The sequence below is a fragment of the Saccostrea echinata genome, unplaced genomic scaffold (assembly GCF_033153115.1).
Source record: "Saccostrea echinata isolate AGI-Se365-2 ecotype Australia unplaced genomic scaffold, CSIRO_AGI_Sech_v1 ptg000054l, whole genome shotgun sequence".
NCBI lineage: Eukaryota > Metazoa > Mollusca > Bivalvia > Ostreida > Ostreidae > Saccostrea > Saccostrea echinata.
In genome coordinates, this window is record NW_026889803.1 from 32,373,750 (window position 1) to 32,393,807 (window position 20,058).

The 20,058-nt window shown below is 32.6% G+C and overlaps 2 protein-coding genes across 2 annotated transcripts; both read right to left on the minus strand.

Moving 5' to 3' along the window:
- Nucleotides 1–1,726: 1,726 nt before the first annotated feature.
- Nucleotides 1,727–4,563, minus strand: LOC133206360 (proline-rich transmembrane protein 1-like). The gene is made up of 5 exons (XM_061342312.1): nt 4,466–4,563; nt 3,599–3,646; nt 3,311–3,402; nt 2,395–2,523; nt 1,727–1,974 (listed from the first exon to the last, which is right to left on the minus strand). Exons 1-5 carry the CDS (start codon nt 4,470–4,472, stop codon nt 1,777–1,779), a joined length of 474 nt encoding a protein of 157 aa, XP_061198296.1. The 5' UTR covers nt 4,473–4,563; the 3' UTR covers nt 1,727–1,776.
- A 7,024-nt stretch (nt 4,564–11,587) lies between these two features.
- Nucleotides 11,588–16,931, minus strand: LOC133206299 (uncharacterized). Its single transcript, XM_061342250.1, has 4 exons — nt 16,735–16,931; nt 13,359–13,560; nt 13,058–13,149; nt 11,588–12,606 (listed from the first exon to the last, which is right to left on the minus strand). The coding sequence occupies exons 1-4, from the start codon at nt 16,850–16,852 to the stop codon at nt 12,434–12,436; spliced, it is 585 nt and encodes a 194-aa protein (XP_061198234.1). The 5' UTR covers nt 16,853–16,931; the 3' UTR covers nt 11,588–12,433.
- Between the last annotated feature and the right edge of the window lie 3,127 nt (nt 16,932–20,058).

Below are 20,058 nucleotides of genomic sequence, written 5' to 3' on the forward strand. Positions count from 1 at the left end.
AGAAGGACAGACAGATAGATGGGCAGGTGGAAAGGAAATCTGCAGGTTGCACAACAGTATTAAATTTTGCTATATATTCTTACCAAAATTGCGCAATTTTGAGTAGGTGGTCTTAATTCAAAACAAACTTTTGAGAGGTTTCCTTTTCAGATCTTGTAAAACAATTCTTTATAAAGATTTTAGTACCAAGAAATACATAGCCGTGCATCCAGCAAGGCACGCAAGTTTATTTCGGTCGAAGTCGAGCAGGTCTTGAAAATCAAATTCAGGAACTAATCACTCCCCACTCAAATACAGTATATAGAAAAATCAGCACACCTTTAATTATAATAAATCTGGTCAATAGAGGAAGTTTACATGTACATATAGCTTTTCAACTCATAAAAAACAAGATGTGTTTGTGAAACACTGATGCCCCCATATGGCAGCTTATGGCGAAGGTTAAAGTTTCTCATATGCAAGTCAAAATCCAGGCCAAAAGATAAAAAATGTTTAATTTGAAAGCCCTAGCTTCAACTGTTATAAAGTTATGGCGAAGGTTAAAGTTTTTTAAAAGTAAGTAAAACATTAAGGTCAAGGTCAAAGTTGTTGGAATCAAAAGGAAGGTCTTGTCACAAGGATTACATACATGTATGTAAAGTATGCAAGCCCTGGCACCAACCATTCAAAAGTTATGGCCAAGGTTAAAGTTTTTCAAAAGTAGGTCAAACTCCTATGTCAAAGTTAAAGGTCAAAGTGGTTGGTATCCAAAGGAAGGACTTGTCACAAGGATTACATATATGAAGTATGATAGCCCTAGCACCAACCATAAATTATGGCCAAGGTTAAAGTTTTTCAAAAGTAGGTCAAACTCCTATGTCAAAGTTTAAGGTCAAAGTGGTTGGTATCCAAAGGAAGGTCTTGTCACAAGGATTACATATATGAAGTATGAAAGCCCTAGCACTAACCATTCAAAAATTATGGCCAAGCTTAAAGTTTTTCAAAAGTAGGTCAAACTCCAAGGTCAAGGTCAAAAGGTCAAAGTTGTTGGTATTCAAAGGAAGGCCTTGTCACAAAGAATACACATGTGAAGTTTGAAACCCCAAGCACTAACTGTTCAGAAGTAATGGCCAAGGTTAAAGTCTCACAAAATTTTGCAAAAGTGGGTCAAACTCCAAGGTCAAGGTCAAATATGATGGTATCCAAAGAAAGATCTTGTCACAAGGAATACACATGTGAAATATGAAAGTCATAGCTTCAACCAATCAAAAGTTATGGGCAAGGTTAAAGTTGACAACAGACAGACAGATAAACAGACAAACAGATAAACAGACAGACAGGACAAAAACAATATACCCCCGGGATCTTTCGATCCAGGGGCATAAAAATTCAGCTCCAGTCAGGTTCCAAAATGGGAGATTCAGGAATCATTTTGCGTCAGCCATTTTTTGACATGAACCTCAACTGAAATACATGTACTGTTATGACACCTTAAATTCCCTCTGTTTCACCAGTAGGAGATAACATGTAACAATATGAATGCAATTTACAATCCACAAATGAAGGGAAACAAAGAATATCGATCATGTTGATATGGAACGTAAATTTGTGCATGACAAGTTTATCACTATATTTGCATTATTTTCATCGTAGGATAATTAATTGAAATAAAAGAACTACAGTGTTTTTGATATTATTGACCCCCCAAAAAATAATAAAATAAAAGGAAGAAAAAAGAGAAAAAGAAAGAAATAAAACACTCAAGATAATTTTCCCGTAAGGACATTTTGGCTAGTTTCATTTCCACGGGGGTGTGGTGATTGTTGTATAACCATTGATTTTGTTTTCAGTTTCTTTCCACAAGACAACGTAGAGGACAATAAAGACGACTGCAGAGAGGATACCGACTCCAAGCGAGGTAAAGGTCAGCCCTTTAGCCAAGCTGGCACTGGATCGCCCACCTTCGTAGTCACCAACATCAAAACGGACCCTTGCCTGACAAGTAAGAATAACGAATATATCAACTGTTGAAACCTGTGGATATACCAGCCATTTTAAGCTTCAGATGTTTTTGTTAGAAATTCATTTTTCTCTTCTATTTAATAATTTAATTATTGAATTTTCTCTCCATCACAAAGCTATAAAATCAGATAACACTCTCATGTCCTAAGAGTGAATTTATAAATATACATAGTGAATAAAAGTTTAGGTCCTTAACATAATGTAAAATACTGATTCATCCACAAAATAGACTAATGCACAAGTATTTAAGACATCAAACCCTTTTGTGCAATTACACAAACATAAAAAAGACTCAAAAATACACACGTATGTCATTGAAGTACCCGAAGAAACGCTGCTATTGTATATGATTGTATAATTTCATTTTCTACATTAAGAAGATAAACATCGTACATTGACGGCTGCAATGATAGCGCAGATCCCAGTAGGCCAGAAACAGCAGAGACAGGAAAGAATGGCGGGCACCAGCCAGTCGTTTCCTCTTGGTGCAGCAACCACGATGGATGTAGGGGCACTGGTGACCTACAAAGTTAAATAATTATTATCAATCTTTGTAACAAGATTAACGTTTTTCATGTAAATTTTATACGGATGATAAGATTAGATGCTATGTTGGCACTGTGTTGAATTTCAATAACGATCCGCGGCTTAATATAGACTTACTTTCATTATGTGAAAGAAGAAGGTACTGTTTCATTACAAATCTGACCTTGTATTTTTTTGTGAAATATGAAATTGTGAGAAATAAAAACTCATGCTTCCTGAATTGTTCAAACTCCATGCAATAAGATGATACAAATCGTTTTTCTTATAATTTTATGACCTACTAAATGATAATTGAACTTGTGCATTTTCCCATAATTTTTTCTTTTAAATGTTACAGAAGACATAAATTTTCAGTGGAATTTTCTTTCAAACAATATAGACCACATGCATCGCCCATAAAGATTTTAAGAAATGTGATTTTTACACAACATATCCAAAAATTAAAGTGGGCAACGGCTTGGGCACTATTTTTTAAAAGGAAAATAGACCCTTAAATCAGTCATTTTGAGTTTTTTTTCTGTTTTAGATTGAGAAATGTAACAAATTAATGACTTCATATTTCCGGTCCGGTCCTTCTCTATATTAAATTCTTTCATGATATATCACTTTCATATATTCAACTTGCAGCAAATTTCAAAACGTTTTGAAAACCTAAAATTTTTAGGGTAATAAATCAAAAACAGTACCTTCGTCTTTGTATCGGGATTCAACAATTTAAACTACATGTATATGTGCTTTGAGATTAATAAAACGCCAGACTTACAACGACATTTGTAGAGGTGTTACTCGACATAGATCCATAACTTACTGGCTGCTGTTGTCCGTATGCAGGTTGGGTGTACCCTGCATTGTATGCTAAAGAAAGAAATATGACATGTTACATTAGATTTTCATTGATTTTCTATAATATTCTATAATAAATTGGGCTGATGCTTTCTTTTGAGGTAAATGAAAATTACGCAATAGAGCAACGTGATTCTTTTCAATTTTTCAAAATTTCAAATTCAAGAACCTTCTGATATAACTATGGTAAAGTAAAGTTATACTAAACGGTTGTTTGGCTGCTCTGGATTTTGTACATAACCTCCAGCTTTTTTGGCTGTAAAAACAAGGAGAAAATTATATTTGCTCGAATCATACCTTTTTTTTTAAACAAGCATACATGTACACTTACATCTTTCAATGAATGAAATAAACAACTTTACCAAATAAATGATTACATGTTAAGTTCGAAGAATATGTACTATACTTATCAAAACTTATTTACCACTTGCGTTCTCGGATCGCATTCCAAAGATTTTTGCTCATAGTGTATGTGTGGGTGTGTTGTGTGTGTGTGTGGGTGTAGAGAGAGAGAGAGAATGTATTCAACTCGGTGTAATGACAACCCTCTTCCTTTTTTTACATTCAGCCATGTTTTTTTACACCATACGTATCTGTTTTACAGATTGATGCTCAATCGTAAGGAAATCACTGCATACCGAAGTCAATCCAAGGTCTTGTAATGACAAACTTCATAATTAAAAAAATATTGAAAATTCTGAAAGCAGGGGAATTTCATTTATTAGGTCACTATTGCCAAATTTTAAGATCATGAATTTAGACTGATCTTGAATTTTAAAGAAAAGTTCTGAATTTTTTTTGCTATGTTGAAAAGCAATTAAAGGGTAGGGAGCTTCCTGTTTAAACGTCAAAAAGGAGAAATTCTGATGTTGCCTTAAAAACTAGATCAACTGTGCCAAATTGCATAGAGTACTCTGTAACGGATAGACTATATTGATTTTGAGCAGCTTTATTTTCTCCTTTCTTCTGAAGTAGGTTTTTTTAAAAATATTTTTTCTTTATTCTTTGTTGTTTATTTCGGCTTTTTTTTTTTTTTTAATTTTAACAAGTAACAAAGTTAATGAGCAATACTCACTATCCATGTCGTATCTACCTTCTGTCGAAATCTATAATCAATGTAATAGGTTGCACAATTGATCCGATTTCAATGTGTTTTCCCTGAAATTTTGACTGTTTTCTGTCTACGATTATCCGGTAGTAAATACCATGGATCTTAAATTTGCTTTTTGGGAATGTAAATACATGTTCCACGCCCATCAAAAATTGCCGAAACGTGTTCAGACTACACTTTTGCCTAATTTGAACGATTGGTCAATTTTTTCGTCCACTTATCGTGGTTTTTCCTTCCCTATTAGATAAAAACGAAAAGATAGTTGTCTGAATATCATTAAATATCATTTGAATCTAATTATGCAAAAGATGGAGTTCAAAATTACTCTACAGGTATGACTGCTCATAATAAAATACTGATACTATACAAAAAAAGTTTATATTTTACTTGTGAATGCATCTTTTACTGCATTTTTGAATGATATAAAATTCACCTAACAAATTATGACAATGTGTTATTAAGCGGCATTACATGTATCTATAGAAGAGAATAAATACGTGTATTATGAAGCAGAACATGCACGTTGATAAATTATTATAATAAAAAATAATATTTCATATCAACTTTATACTGTTTGTGTATAGGTTTCTCAACTTTAAATTCACTTAAATATATGGAAATCCTTTCGTAGTACATTTGTTTGTTTGTTTGCTTTACGAATTTTTACTTATTGGGACACTTATGGTCATATTGAGCAGTGAATGATCTTTTTGTGCAAGCAATTTGTACAACACGATATGTCCGATTATATGGATTAATCAAGAGGACCGGTCTCCACTTCCCGCAGAGGGATTCGAACCCTCAAAGTAAGAATCATCTCCTTTGTCCGCGACTTTAGAGTGTAACGCTCTAACCAATGCGACTAGGTCCTTTTTAAGGTAGAGTTTCATGCATGTATGAGTATGATACAGAAGTGAAGATTACAAACAATATTTAATCTTGTAAATAAGATAAAAAAATGAAAGTGAAAAAACGGACCCCTGGAAACACTACAGGTGGGAGCAGGTGTCTAGGAGGTGGACGCATCCCCTGTCGACCGGTCACACCCGCCGTGAGCCCTATGTCTTGATAGTTTAGACGGAGTAATCCGTTGTCAACAATGATGATCAACAATGATTGAACAATTGCTTATGAAACATGATACAACTCAACGATAGGTTGCATTTGTGAAGATCATTATAACGATCATAAAATTTGCGAAATGCTGTCTTTAAACGAAGTTCCTGAAATCCATGTGATATCAACTCATTTGTCAGTAGCCTACCTTGGTTTAAAACTTACTCTATATACTCAGAGTATGCTTTTGCGTATTGAATGAATTGGGAGACATAAAAATCATATGCTGGTGAGAGTGGAATATTACCATAAAAATAAGGGAAATTGACGTTTGTCAAATGTTAACAGTTTAGTTGTTAGTTGGCAATTGCCTATAGTCAGTTAAAAATATGACACAGTTGTAGCAGACTCTGTGCTGTCTTTTAATTCGAGTTCACTAGGATATATCGCGTAACTATTGTTAATTGATAAAACGTCGTTGATATATTAAAATATCGAGTTGAAGGTCACAGCAATAGTTTCTTCTTTTCATGTAGAATTTTAACTATCAATTCTGCTTCATAGGAATTTAAAAACAGATCGACTAACAAAACGACGCAGATAGGCGTTGTTCGGAATCCAACAGATTATTGGAAGACCTGGTCTGCATATGTCAATGAGGAACACGAGATGTTTCAAATGTTGCTATTGATTTTTAAAAAAGATTTTTTATTCAAAATTTTCCAAAAGTTATTTGGAGTTTGATTTGATTTGTACCACTTCTTGAATATGTAGTAGCACAGTATGAGGAACTTCACATAGGAATATGAAAAACTTGAAGCAATAGAATTTATCTTCGGAAGCAGTATAAGTTAATCTAGATATCAATAATTTTTTTTATGATTTTACAAATGTAAGTTTATGTCTTCCTTGACGTAGGACATGATTAAATCAAAATGGAGATTTTATATGCATCTAGAACAACACTGTAGCCCAAGCAAAAAACCATCATACAGGTTTACCCATGGCGTGGTTTCATTGCTTCAAAATTGCAAACATGTAACTCTATTAATCGCTGCTATAAATATTACAGCATGGCATATTTTCTCTCTGGTATAACTTATTTAATCATTGATAAATTAATTTTCAGCCAAGTTTAGTTTAATAAACGAATATGTGCATACACGTTTTACAAACTCATGGAGATTTTTTTTTATATTTCATTTTCAAATGCTCTACTCATCTACTTATTCATAATAGAAAATTACATTATTTCTTAATGTCCGATTACACAAGATGTATTTGATATCGGATGTTTGTTCATATACAGTGTAGTAGCTTCAAATGTTAGAAGCATTGTTTTTATTTATAATGTTTAGTCGTATAAAGTTTCCTTTTTCATTCAAATTTCTCAATAATATCTATGAAGTGATTAAAAAATGTATAGATTTTAAAGGGTGATGACAAAAAAGAAGATATGTGAGCATTGTAGAAAGTCTACAATTTCTAAATATTTTATATATGCATAATTTACATAGATCCAAAAATATATTCTAATCCATTTTTTTCCCATCTTGGTTTTCTAGCGAATATTTCTCTCCACGAACTATTGGTACATGTATCATTATGAATCTATAAAGAATATTTCCTTAGTCGCGAAAATTAGTCGTAGCAGATAGATTTCAAACTGACAAAACGCAAATAAAGGTTGGTTTGCTGTATTTAAGAAGAAATGAGTTCCTTTCATCAAAGCACAGATACGGGAAATGAAATTGTACTATATCTTAAAATTTCACAGCTCTTTTATGACAAAAATTCAGAAAAATGTAGTAAAATTGAAATTGACAAAAGTTCAAGCCAGAGGACATGTGATTTTTTTTTTGTTTGATTTCATGTTTCAAAACATTCGAATTCGATAAATATAATAAAAATATGAGTTATTTAAGGAATTTGGTAATCTAAAAAAAACCTACATGTACATGTGAAAAGACTTCACTGGTTCAAAAGAGATCATTTTATGTTCTTATAATATGTTCTTTAAAACATTTTCTTAAAAAATTATCACTAATCTAGACATCATTGTAGACTTACATGTACATGTATGTCATTAAATGAAAAAGTTGATAATTAAAGGTTTCAATCTGTTACCGAAAAACTGGGAATATCTGTACGTGATCCCTCAGAATGTAACATGCTGGATAACCAATTGGGGGGGGGGGGGGGGTTATTTATCAGAGTTTGAAATTACTCTAGTAAAAGATATGGATTGAATATTTTATTTATTGCATCTTTTTTTTTTTTTAAAAAAAGAAAGAACATAATTGAGTGGAATTTAGGAAAAATGTGTACCTTTAAGCATTTTCATAATATTGAAAGACTTAGTGGATTTGATTTTTTTTAAATTATCTGCGATTACTGCAACTGATTCAAAAGTTATCAATAATTCAACATGAACAAAGAAAGGTAACTAAGTTTTAATTTGTATACTTATTATTATTGTGGTCGACAGAGACATGCGCTAGCTACAATTATGAGTGACCTCGAATCTCATTATTTTTTTCCATTGCTGATGCATGTGCGTGCGTGGGTATATTTGTTTTTAGGTGTATTATATCCAGACAGATGAAATATCTAACAAAAAAATACTGACCGAATCTTAACTTAATTGACGTTTTAAAAATGTCATATTTAAGCATGGCCGGCATTTCCAGGAATACTCAAATTAGTCTTGACAAATGACCAAATGTGAGTATTTGAATGATTTTTAACACCCTTAAGATACATGTACCTAGTTTTCCCCTTTGCTTAAAACGCGTTATAAAATTAAAGTATTACAAAATGAAATATGTGAAGATAAAAGATAACGAACAGTGATCGATCTGGGGAAAAAAAATCTACAAAGTATATAGTTATGTAAACAGGGTATAAAACACTACAGGTGTGATCAGGTGCCTAGGTGGAGTAAGCATCCCCTGTCGATCGGTCACACTAGCCATGAACCATATGTATTGAGCAGACAGACGGAATATTCCATAGTCAAATTTAGTATATAAAAGGCCTAACAATTGGTATAAAACACGTCAGCCAAAATTCAAACCCAAAATATGTTGTTTTGCTAACAAGATCGTTATAACGACCATAAAATGCTGACTTGAAACGAGGTTGTTGAAATCCATGTAACATTAACTTATCTGTCAGTAGTCTGCCTTGGTTTAAAAATTGATCAAACTCGAAGAATGCTCTTTAGAATGGAATAAGCTGGGAAACGTTAACTCCATATGCAGGTGATAGCGGATTATTACTACATAAATAAGGAAAGTTGAGGATTGAAGTGAAGTCATCTCGTTTGTCATACAACTTAATTGTTAGTTGGCCCTTATCGACTGTAGTCTGTAAAACATCCAAATATGAAACAGATGTGGCAATCTCTGTAATATCTTTCATTTCGAGTTGACTGGGATATATCGAGTCGACATATGAATGGCAGTAACTATTGATAATTGATTAAACGTCGCCGATATATCTCATTGTGGAGTTGAAGACCACAACAAGAGTTTTCTTTTTCTCATGTAGAGGTTTTTAAAAATAAATTCTGCTTCATTAGAATATAAACATAGGTCGGCTAAAAGGGGGCATAATAAGTGCTCATCACAATTCCAACAGTTTCTTAGAAGACCTGGTCTCCGAAGACTACATAGATGTTGTCATTGAGGAACTCCTGCATCCTTTCAATATCAACTTCAGAGTAATTGTGTGTGGAATCAGAGTAACACAGTAATTTGTTGATAACCAATCACACGATAGGAAAATTTCCGAGATCCGTTTTTATTGAAGAAGCAGTTGTCCATGGTTTCATAAAGCCTCGGTTTTAATTTATCGTGAGGAATGGTCGCATAAATTGTAGAAAAGTCGTACGTTTGATGTTACTTACTTCTGAAAAAATTGGTAATTTTAAATTTTCTTAAAGTTCTTTTGAGTTTTTGAGAATCCATATCTGATTTACACCACTTTTAACCAAGTTTGTGGCTGAAATGTAAAAATACTAGTTTAAACAATTTTTTCATGATATTATTTTAAAGTGCTTTATCATTGTTGTTTTTATTTCTATCGATTTAGTTTTTCTTGATCACAGCATAAATGCTGATTAAAGTTTGATAGTGCTAATTAATCAATGATGAAACATTTTCTTTCAATGAACACATAATTTGTTCTCGGTCGACATCACGAACCAAAAATGTTAAGATAATAATGACAGTAAGTACACTGCATTTGACAACAAAGAAAGTGAACAATTTCAACATTATCATGGGTCTAACTGACAACTTTTTTGTACAATCGTCATGCTTTTCCTTGGGCTAAAATTTCTTTTATAGAAAAGCTTAACATTACGTATAATTATCGTACATTTACAGAGTTCCTACAGTCTACAAGTACTTTGATTGCGTAGACATAAAACCTTTTAGCCCAGCTTACAAGAAGTCTGGTCATTTTCCAAAGATGCTGTAATAGAGTATTGCAAATCCTAATTAAAATTTTCAAAACGAAATTCATTTAAGGCATAAGACAATATTTCTGATTTTTTCTCTTCTAACAGACTTTGTACATGTGTAGGGGTGTTAACCCTTCTCTATACGTTTCCGTAAAATAAATGGTTTTCGTCATTTGAGCTTTTAGTAAGTTATCTCATGATGGCAATATCCTGACTTAATTTTCTTAAATGCTAGCTTCTAGATATAAATGATTTTTGATTGTTACATCGTTCTCTGATTTGTCATCATTTATCATACCCAAATAACAATCTGAGTATAATTATATCAGTATAATTTACGCATTTTAGTAAATCTATTATGTATCTTTCCATAATCCTTATTTTGAAATTAAAATCCGGAAGAAATTTCTGTAATAGTAAACAGCTCTGCATTTGTCTTCGCAAAAAACTTTGTGTTTAAAACTTTTGCAATTGAAAAATTGAATAAGTTAATTAAAAAAGGTCAGTACAACAAATATTATGCATACTTTGAATAAAATCCGGAGAGAGAGATTATTCTTCTGCGTAGAAGTCTTCTGTTCTCAATCATAAGACCTTTTCAGATGTCAAAGAATTTTCCTTATCTAAGATGAAATTTATTCGAAGAAACCATTCACTTTCCATAAAACTTGTTTTATAATCCATATACTAGTATATCTACTCTAAACAAAACTGCAATCAAAGAAGATAAAAATAGTATTGACATAGAGTTTTTTTTAAAAAACATACGAATAATAAATTTAAAAACAAATCAATAATTTGAAGACTGAGATTTCTTTAAAAATTATATGTTAATTTGATATTCCATATATATGTACATGTATTTAATATACATAGTAATCAAAATGAAAATACCAGCTGAATGAAAAGAATTCCTCTTCAAAAAAAAAAGATTACTCCTTGGTATGGATGATTGGTGAGAGAATTCAATAAGAAATTGTAAAATCAAGTTTTAAAACTTATTTTTATTTAAATTATTACCTGAGAAACAATAATTAACTATACTCATCGTCAACAATACTTCACACACTAACAGCTATATTAATACTTATCAGTATATGTATTTGCAGCATCGTGCTTTTTTCGTTATATTTTTTTATTTTCAATGACAAGGAGGCAGAAATATTTACAACTTTTTATCTATAATGTACAATGAAAAAAATACATACATGTGGTGGTAAAAAAAATGTGCACGATAACATTCATTAATTTGCAAGAATCTACAAATATAAAAGTAAAAATCAATAAGAAAACAAAGAGGTTTTGTACCCAAAAAAACACATTACAAAAACTTTATAAGTCATATAAACAAAAAATAACAAATATCTTTAATTTAGTATCGGGAAAATAAAATACAAGTACCATTTCAATAATAGGGGATGACCAGTGAAAAACACGGAATGAACAATAAGGCTAACAAACACACACGCACACAAGAATAAATAAATAAAGGACAAAAATATGTAGTAGTAAAACATACATTTACTGTAAATTTTGAGAAAAAAAAATGAATCAATGAGGGATATTTTTATCAATTGTTCAAGAAAGCATATAAAAGAAAGGATTATATTCGTTGTTGATATTTTAAGATGTATTTATTCTACACCATTCTGTATATACACATATAGATTCATGGATCTTTTACTATATTACAAATTCTCTCGACCAGTAATGAAAACATTCAATGAATTTTTTCTTCTGTCACACTATAACTTGTCAACCACAAAAATCAAGACATTTAAAAACTACTGAGCATGAAAGATACATGTACATCAAATATATGCATGTTCTTTCGATTGTACATTATAGGTATGAAAAAATGATTTCTTTGGCTTTTCTGAAATGTTCAACAAAATTTACGTTTCCAATCACATTTTAGAATAAAGAACACATGAAGCCGGATGAATTTCAGGTTGCCCAAAGAAAATGTCCCCAACAAAAACAACCACGATATGTGAATTCAATCAATCATTAATTTACTTCTCAAACATAATCATGAAATATTTATATATCGAAAACATTTTACTTTCATTGTAAATTTCACCACATATACATGTATGTGTCAAACAAAGCCACTTTGAGTTGGGTTCGTACTTTTCAACATTTAGGTATGTCGTTTACTGTATATTTCATTGCATATCGGTGTTTTTCTTTAAATTTGTCTTGAGAAGATATATTACTTTTTGAAAGTGAATGTAAGAATTACACAAAAAAAATAATGTATATTCCTGATTTTTAAAAAGAAAATAAAATTACAAATACATTACACTTTGTTAAGTTTTTGGAATGAGTACAGTTCAGATTCCAACCATAAATCTACATACATGTATCAAAACCCCTATCCTTAAAGTTGACAGAATTTAATTAGTTTACAGAAATACTAGCGTGAGAAAATTCAACACGAAAAACAAGGAAACGACACATGTTATTTTATTGGCTTTGTCAAAGACATTGGGGTCAAATTTGAAGCAGTTCTGTTTACCATCAATCACCTGGAAATTCTGGGCCTCACAGAAAGACGTACCATTTTGGTATTTAGCACCTATAAAGAGTACCAAATACGTACACATGTAATGAAACTCAAATACCCCTTACAAATACGGATGACAAATATGCCATTTTGTACTTTTTACATTTAACAGACAAAAAAAGGAAACAGTTCATTTTAGATAATTTACGTACTTGTAATATTTTTAGTACTATATATCCATAAATAGACACACAAGGAGGCAAAACTGGCTTTTATCATGTGTGGAGATTACAAATATTTCTGTCTACATTTGGATTTTTTAACTGCATACAATATTCCCTCTCCACAAAACTGATGACATGGATTTCAAATTAACTTCCTTGTATGTTTCGTGTTACTTGTACATATAATTTATATTACAAACATCTATTAGGTTTATTCAAAAATAAATGTCCTTTAGCAATTATGTCAAGAAAATATTTGTAAAATAATAAGTACAGTTAACTGAACGAATTAGCATTACCTATTCTTTTTCCGTCATAAAAAGCTCCTTGGCAATGGTGATAAACTGATTTACAAAAGTCCGTACAGACATGAACTTTTCTTTCTTCATCTCTGAAATAACAAAGGTTGGAAAATTAAAATACATAAATAATGAATTTTTCTCAGGAATTTAAACATATCTTATGCATTTTGTTTTTGTACTGCTAATCATAATTGTTTTTAAACATTAGTTTTTCATTGATATAAGTAAACCTTTTTCTTTGAAAACATTTACTAGATGTGGAATTTTCAAGTTAATAAAGAAGAATGAGGTTTCATACTTGTGATACCAGTGAACTTGGTCTGGTGCACAAAAATAACACATCATGTAGTTCAAGTGATTGGTGCAGTCTCGGGAGGCTCCATATAAAGGTGGCATTCCGGAGAAAACAGAGGTAACCTCTGTACGTTTACAGCAAGCTTTGGGGGCATACCACGTACAATTTATTAGTCCCTCAACTTCTACAGCAAATCTTTTATTTTCTAAAAAAAAAAAATTTACACTGTTAATTATAACGGATTTATTTAATTTTTGCATGACTAGCAATATTGAAATTTGAACAACCATGACCAGTACATGGCTGAATAAGGCTTTCATATATATGTAGCACGTTCCATAGTTGCAGCATGGCCTTCACACTGCTTTTCCTCTCTAGCTCTATATACTGGATAATGCCAATCCCTTTGTAGTGACACATATTCTGCAAGTACATATACTATTTATTGTGGTGACATGCCACTCTTTCTTGTGATGAACCATGCCACTTTTCCTCATGTCATTCCACTCTAAGTGTATGAACCTTCCCATAGATTCTCATCACAAACTGCTACTCTTTCTTGTGCCATCCACTCTCTCTATATGAACCATGCCATTGCCCCCGATGATGAACTATGTCATTCTTACTTTTGTCACTTCACTCTTCATGTATAAACCATGCCATTCTCCCCATGGTCAGCCATGCCATGCTTCCTTTTTGTCATTCCACTCATTTTGTATGAACCATGACATTGCTCCTCATGATGAAACATGCCACTCTTCTCAGCTCATGTACAAATATACAATTCTTCATCATGGCGAAATACATGTATGTTATTCTTTATGTGGATTTAACCATACTACTCTACCTTGTGGAGAATAAAGCCATTCTCATCATGGTGAACTACATATACAATACTCTTTTGTATGATTAACCATGCCACTCTTCCTTCATTCTCAGCACGGTGTAACTACAATATTCTTTCGAATGATGAACCATGCCATTCTTCCTCATGAGTCATGTCAATGTGAAAGGTTAAGATAACAAACAGTGATCAATCTAGTAAAGAAACGAATCACGAACAGGACAAAAACACGAATCCCTGGAAACACCAGTCATGGGTTGAAGTGCCCGGAAGGAGTAAAAATCCCTTGTCGACCCGGTCACCCGCCGTTTGTCCTATGTATTATGACTGTACACGGGGTAATCCGTAGTCAAATTTAACAATGAATGAACATATGGTATGAAACATGTCAGACAAAATACGATCCAAAGATAGAGATGCATTTGTCAAACAAGATCATTACAACGGCCTCAATCTAATTCAAGGTGATTCAAGCTACCCTTCATCATTTATTCTCATGACGTCTTAATCAATTCTTCATTTTTAACCATGTTACTTTCCCTCTCTCCAGATGATAAATCATAAATCTCTTCACGCTTCCTAATACAATTTCTCATCATAAACCATGTCCTCCTCTTTATGAATTGCATGTACATGTACGTCTATTTTTCATCGCAAAAAAATTTCTCTCTTCATCAAAAGGAGCCCATTGCTCTATTTCGTATCAGATAAACCATTCTTGCCACTATTCCTCATGATTCAGCCCACCACAGATACTTCTTACACTTTTCTTTATGATGAACAATGACATATTTCTTTATATAATAAAACAAGGGTCATTTCACTCTTCCATTATTTTTGTCCCCCGCTTTCTCTAAAATCGGGGAATATTAATTTGGGTCTGTCCGTCCGTCTTTCTGTCCTTCCGTCCATCTGCCATTCTGTTTGTGGATAACAATTTAGTTTCCTGACGATATCTCGAAATTTTGTATCATCACTCCCTATGACTTTAAGAAAAGGCCCCTATTGATTTTGAAGTTAAAAGGTAAAAGGCCACGTTCAAAAATTCATATATTGCATAACGTGTTTTCAGACTATTCAGGTAGTTTTCAGATGATAACTTACATGTATGTTCTCTTTGAGCTTTTGCAATGAAATCGTGAGGTGATGAATCCCTCTAACTGAAGAAAGACCTCTATTGGTGTGAAGGCCAAAAGGTCAAGGCCAAACGTTCTTTTTTTTCATCATCAACATTTTTTATATCTTCCACCCTCTTATTAATACCTTAAGTTGAGGACATAAATTCCTTGAATTAGCTTGTTGCCCGTGTTTTTGCAACATTTAAATGCAATATTTCAACGCTTTATAAATGCATGTTGCCTCCTTCAGGACAAATAAGGTCCTTTAAGCTCTCCTATAGATCCTTGTTCTTTCCGAAATACTATTTGGTATTTCAAATGTCTTCCACTTCTCCTGGGTTAAGTTTATTATACAGCCTTTCACTCCTGAAGCCTTACAATGTACATGTAGACATTAAGGCAAGAAAATTCGTTTCTGCATCTATTTTGACGATATGGCAAAGTATACATCCATCCACAATACTTTAATTCATGTTTAATTTGGACAACACACATTTACATGAAAGTCATTGATGATTTTTAAGTATACAGCTCAACAAAACTTTTGAAACTTAATATGCTTTCGTGAACTAATTAAATGCACATTTTGGAAATACATGTAAATAAATTGCTACTAAACAAAAATGCAAACAAAAGATATGATGAATTTTGCAATTTTATGATAGTTTTCATATTCATTGATGGTGTTTTATTTTCTGGTATTTGATAACTTCGCCTTTGCACGTATTACAGCCTTGATGCCACTAGGTTCGCTATGAATTAAGTTTGTACAGAACGTTCAGGGTTAGGGCATTGAGTACCATTCCCACTGAAATGTCCTCCACATGTTTTTTTTTATTTTTCAGTCATTGGCATGTTTTTTCCAAAGGCAACTCTGTTGCCCTGTAACAGTCCTGATTCAAAACTAAATAAAAACATTTTGGGTTCAATAAAAAATACCGGGCCTTACTCAAAACATACCTACAACTTTTGAATTAAGGACAAACATATAACAACTTGAGTCTTATTTATATAAGTAAAATGAACAAGTTTAACCGCATAGTTTTTAATTTTTTCCTTCAAAGTTTCATAATTGTGGAATTTGAAGTGACAAAATTTTTCATAGATTAATAAGGATGGTTGTAGAAAGGTAGAATTTTGAACATCCTAGAAGGTTTACAATTTCTTGATGTTTTAAAAATTATTATTTGCATCATTTCAACAAAAATAGGCCCAAAAATATATACCAATCCAGTCATCCATTTTTTGTATCATCTGCCCTTAAAAGATATATGAAAGGCACTCGTGGCTCAATTCCAAAGAAAACGTAGTATAACACTTACAGACTGTATTTCAGGACTGCAAACATCTCGAAAATAAGAGAAAGAAATCAATATAGTTGTATGTTGTGTTGAATGAAAAATCGAATGATCCTTACCAAAATATGTGCAAGGTTTCTTGTCATGGTTGCGTTCGATGTGAAATTCAATTACTGAATTTTCGGCGATCACCACGTCTGAAAAGGAAAGGACGAGAAATACGACCAGGCATTTCATTTTGAAGAACTCTTGCTGATGTAGTTATAAAAGCAGTATTTTAATCATACTGGCTGAGAACCCAGCATCTGTACCAAGAAAAATCAATATAGGAAACATGGATAGAGTAAATAAAAATAAAACGACGACGAGTCGGATTTCCGTCTTTATTTCAAGATTTTAAAATATCAAACAATATTAAAAATCATTATTTGTTTCAGATCTCCCTACCTTCCCGTGAAAAGATTCGCGTCAGGATAACTTGTTTTGAACGTCTATGAAAACAAACTTTTTGCGGAATCGTCAAAAAGTGTCATTAATTATAATATTGTAATAAATACGAAGAAATGTACATTGCGGACCCTTGAGACTTCCATTGATTTTATCAGTATTTTTTCCATAATGAATTAACTTTGCTAAAGCTCATGCATGACTTACTTGTAGGATCCTGTTTCTCTCTTATTTGAACCCCACGTCATCCTGTCAATAAAATGGTGAAATCGATATTCGGGTGTCATAGTCATAGGGCTAACTATTTTTAATTATTTATAATTAGGGACGTATTAGTTGATCCCTATTATAGCTAATAAATTTTGAAAAAAGATTACTTAATTTTTAACAAAATGTTTTCAAGTATTACAACCTATAGTGACGTAAAAAACGTCATAGCAGTCAAATATTTCATCAACAAGTACAGTATATATCTCACTCAGCGGTCCAACATCGATTTTTTTTTTTTTACTTGTAAGACTTCTTTATTGGTACAGATATATATATATGAGAAACAATTTTCAAACGTATAATATTACATGCATAAAGCTTCAACATTTATGATGAGCTGTTAATACTCAGATATACTAGGCAGTCAAAGAGATCTACACGTAGGTCTACTTTTAGCTATGTTAAGAAGCTTCAAATTGTTGTTGAAGTGCGGGATACTCTGTTAAAGTATAAACCCTGCGTATACAATTATACATGTATTAACCGATGGTATACATGTACATACATCCTTAAAGTTGACAAAAAAGACACCTGGTTCTATTGGAGAGTCCATAAGTCGATAGTGAAGCTCATGGGATTTTTTTTATATTAACATAAGGCAGCTAGGTTTGTTTTGTTAAGAGATGATTGATGAATAAATACAGAAGAGGAGGAGGGGGTTTTGGAATTTAGAAAATGCATATTTCAGGCACATAAGTATCGCCCCCCCCCCTACTTTTTTTCCAAACAACCTTTTACTTTTGAAAATTTTCATTTGAAAGGCTGTCCCCTTTTTGTTTTTATCATAGTTAAATCATGGTAGTTTGGTGATGTATTAATAAAATTGGATGGGAAAAGTAGTTGAAAGAAAGTTGGAAGCTATCCCCACCCAGCCGGCCGCTCCTTTTTTTGCTTGTCAAAGTTTTCAGGTATGTTGTCAATTTTTTTCTGTCTGCCCCATTTCAAAAACGACACTACGTTTCTGTATTTTGAATATATTGTCCGTAATGTTTTCTCAATCATCATGCAATAACCTTCGAAAACACTTTCTTCTAATAAATGCATGCATATTTATGTTCCCCAAACGAAGTTTGGGAACATATTGTTTTTACTCTGTTTCTTCTTCTTATTATTATTATTAAGGTCTTCCGTCTCCAACGGAAGACCTTATTGTTTTTGTTCGGTTTCTTTTTCCCTATTATTATTATTATTATTATTATTATTCTTACCGATTTTGTGCACGCAAGTTCTCGGTAACGTCTTGGCCGATTTTCATGAAACTTTCAGATCTGATAGGTATTGATCTGAACCTTATTGGAAATTTTTTTCGTTGATGACGTCACTTTCCATCTCGAGATATTTAGGATTTTCTGATTTTTCGAGGGTCGGCTTGTCCTGGAAACTCCTCTGAAACGACTTAAGATATTGAGTCAAGATTCTCAATGAAGGTAGGGGAAGGTTTGTAGATTTGCAGGCAGGTGTCCAAATTTCTCTAGCGCAAAAGGCGCCGAAGCTCGGTAGGGCTCAAAAAATGTCTCAGAAACATCTCACAAAATTTTACACCTTTTCTTTCATATCTTCATACATGTTCAGAATTTGTTAAAACATATAGAATGATACGACCTTTCATTTGATATCACGAAAAAAGGGCTGACCCCTCAAATTAGGGGCTGAGAGGGGCCAAAAGTCTTTCATCGTTAACTCTTTAACAATCAATAATTTGCAATACATTACTGAAGCAAAGATGCTCATCTTAACGATTTACAACAATATATGATAAAATTCTGATCATATGTTACGTAATAAGGGGTCACAAGGGGCCAGAATGCTAAATCTTTGACGCTTTATATCTCGAAAAAGGAGAATATTTTGATAAGCAATACTGAACAAAAGATGGTCAGAATAATGTTCTAAAGAATATGCACCCTTTCAATTTTTGTCAAACGGCCCCATTAAGGACTTGGAGGGGTGGCCCCTAAATATTTCCATTCAGCATATCTCCACAACGAAAAGAAATCTCTGAATAGCTGTTGAACAAAAAGTCTTCAAAATCACAAAATCTTTCATTTGATATCAAGAAAAAGGGGCTGACCCCTCAAATTAGGGGCTGAGAGGGGCCAAAAGTCTTTCATCGTTAACTCCTTAACAATCAATAATTTGTAATACATTACTGAAACAAAGATGTTTATCTTAACGATTTACAACAATATATGATAAGATTCTGACCATATGTTACGTAATAAGGGGTCACAAGGGGCCAGAATGCTAAATCTTTGACGCTTTATATCTCGAAAAGGGAGAATATTTTGATAAGCAATACTGAACAAAAGATGGTCAGAATAATGTTCTAAAGAATATGCACCCTTTCAATTTTTGTCAAACGGCCCCATTAAGGACTTGGAGGGGTGGCCCCTAAATATTTCCATTCAGCATATCTCCACAACGAAAAGAAATCTCTGAATAGCTGTTGAACAAAAAGTCTTCAAAATCACAAAATCTTTCATTTGATATCAAGAAAAAGGGGCTGACCCCTCAAATTAGGGGCTGAGAGGGGCCAAAAGTCTTTCATCGTTAACTCCTTAACAATCAATAATTTGTAATACATTACTGAAACAAAGATGTTTATCTTAACGATTTACAACAATATATGATAAGATTCTGACCATATGTTACGTAATAAGGGGTCACAAGGGGCCAGAATGCTAAATCTTTGACGCTTTATATCTCGAAAAGGGAGAATATTTTGA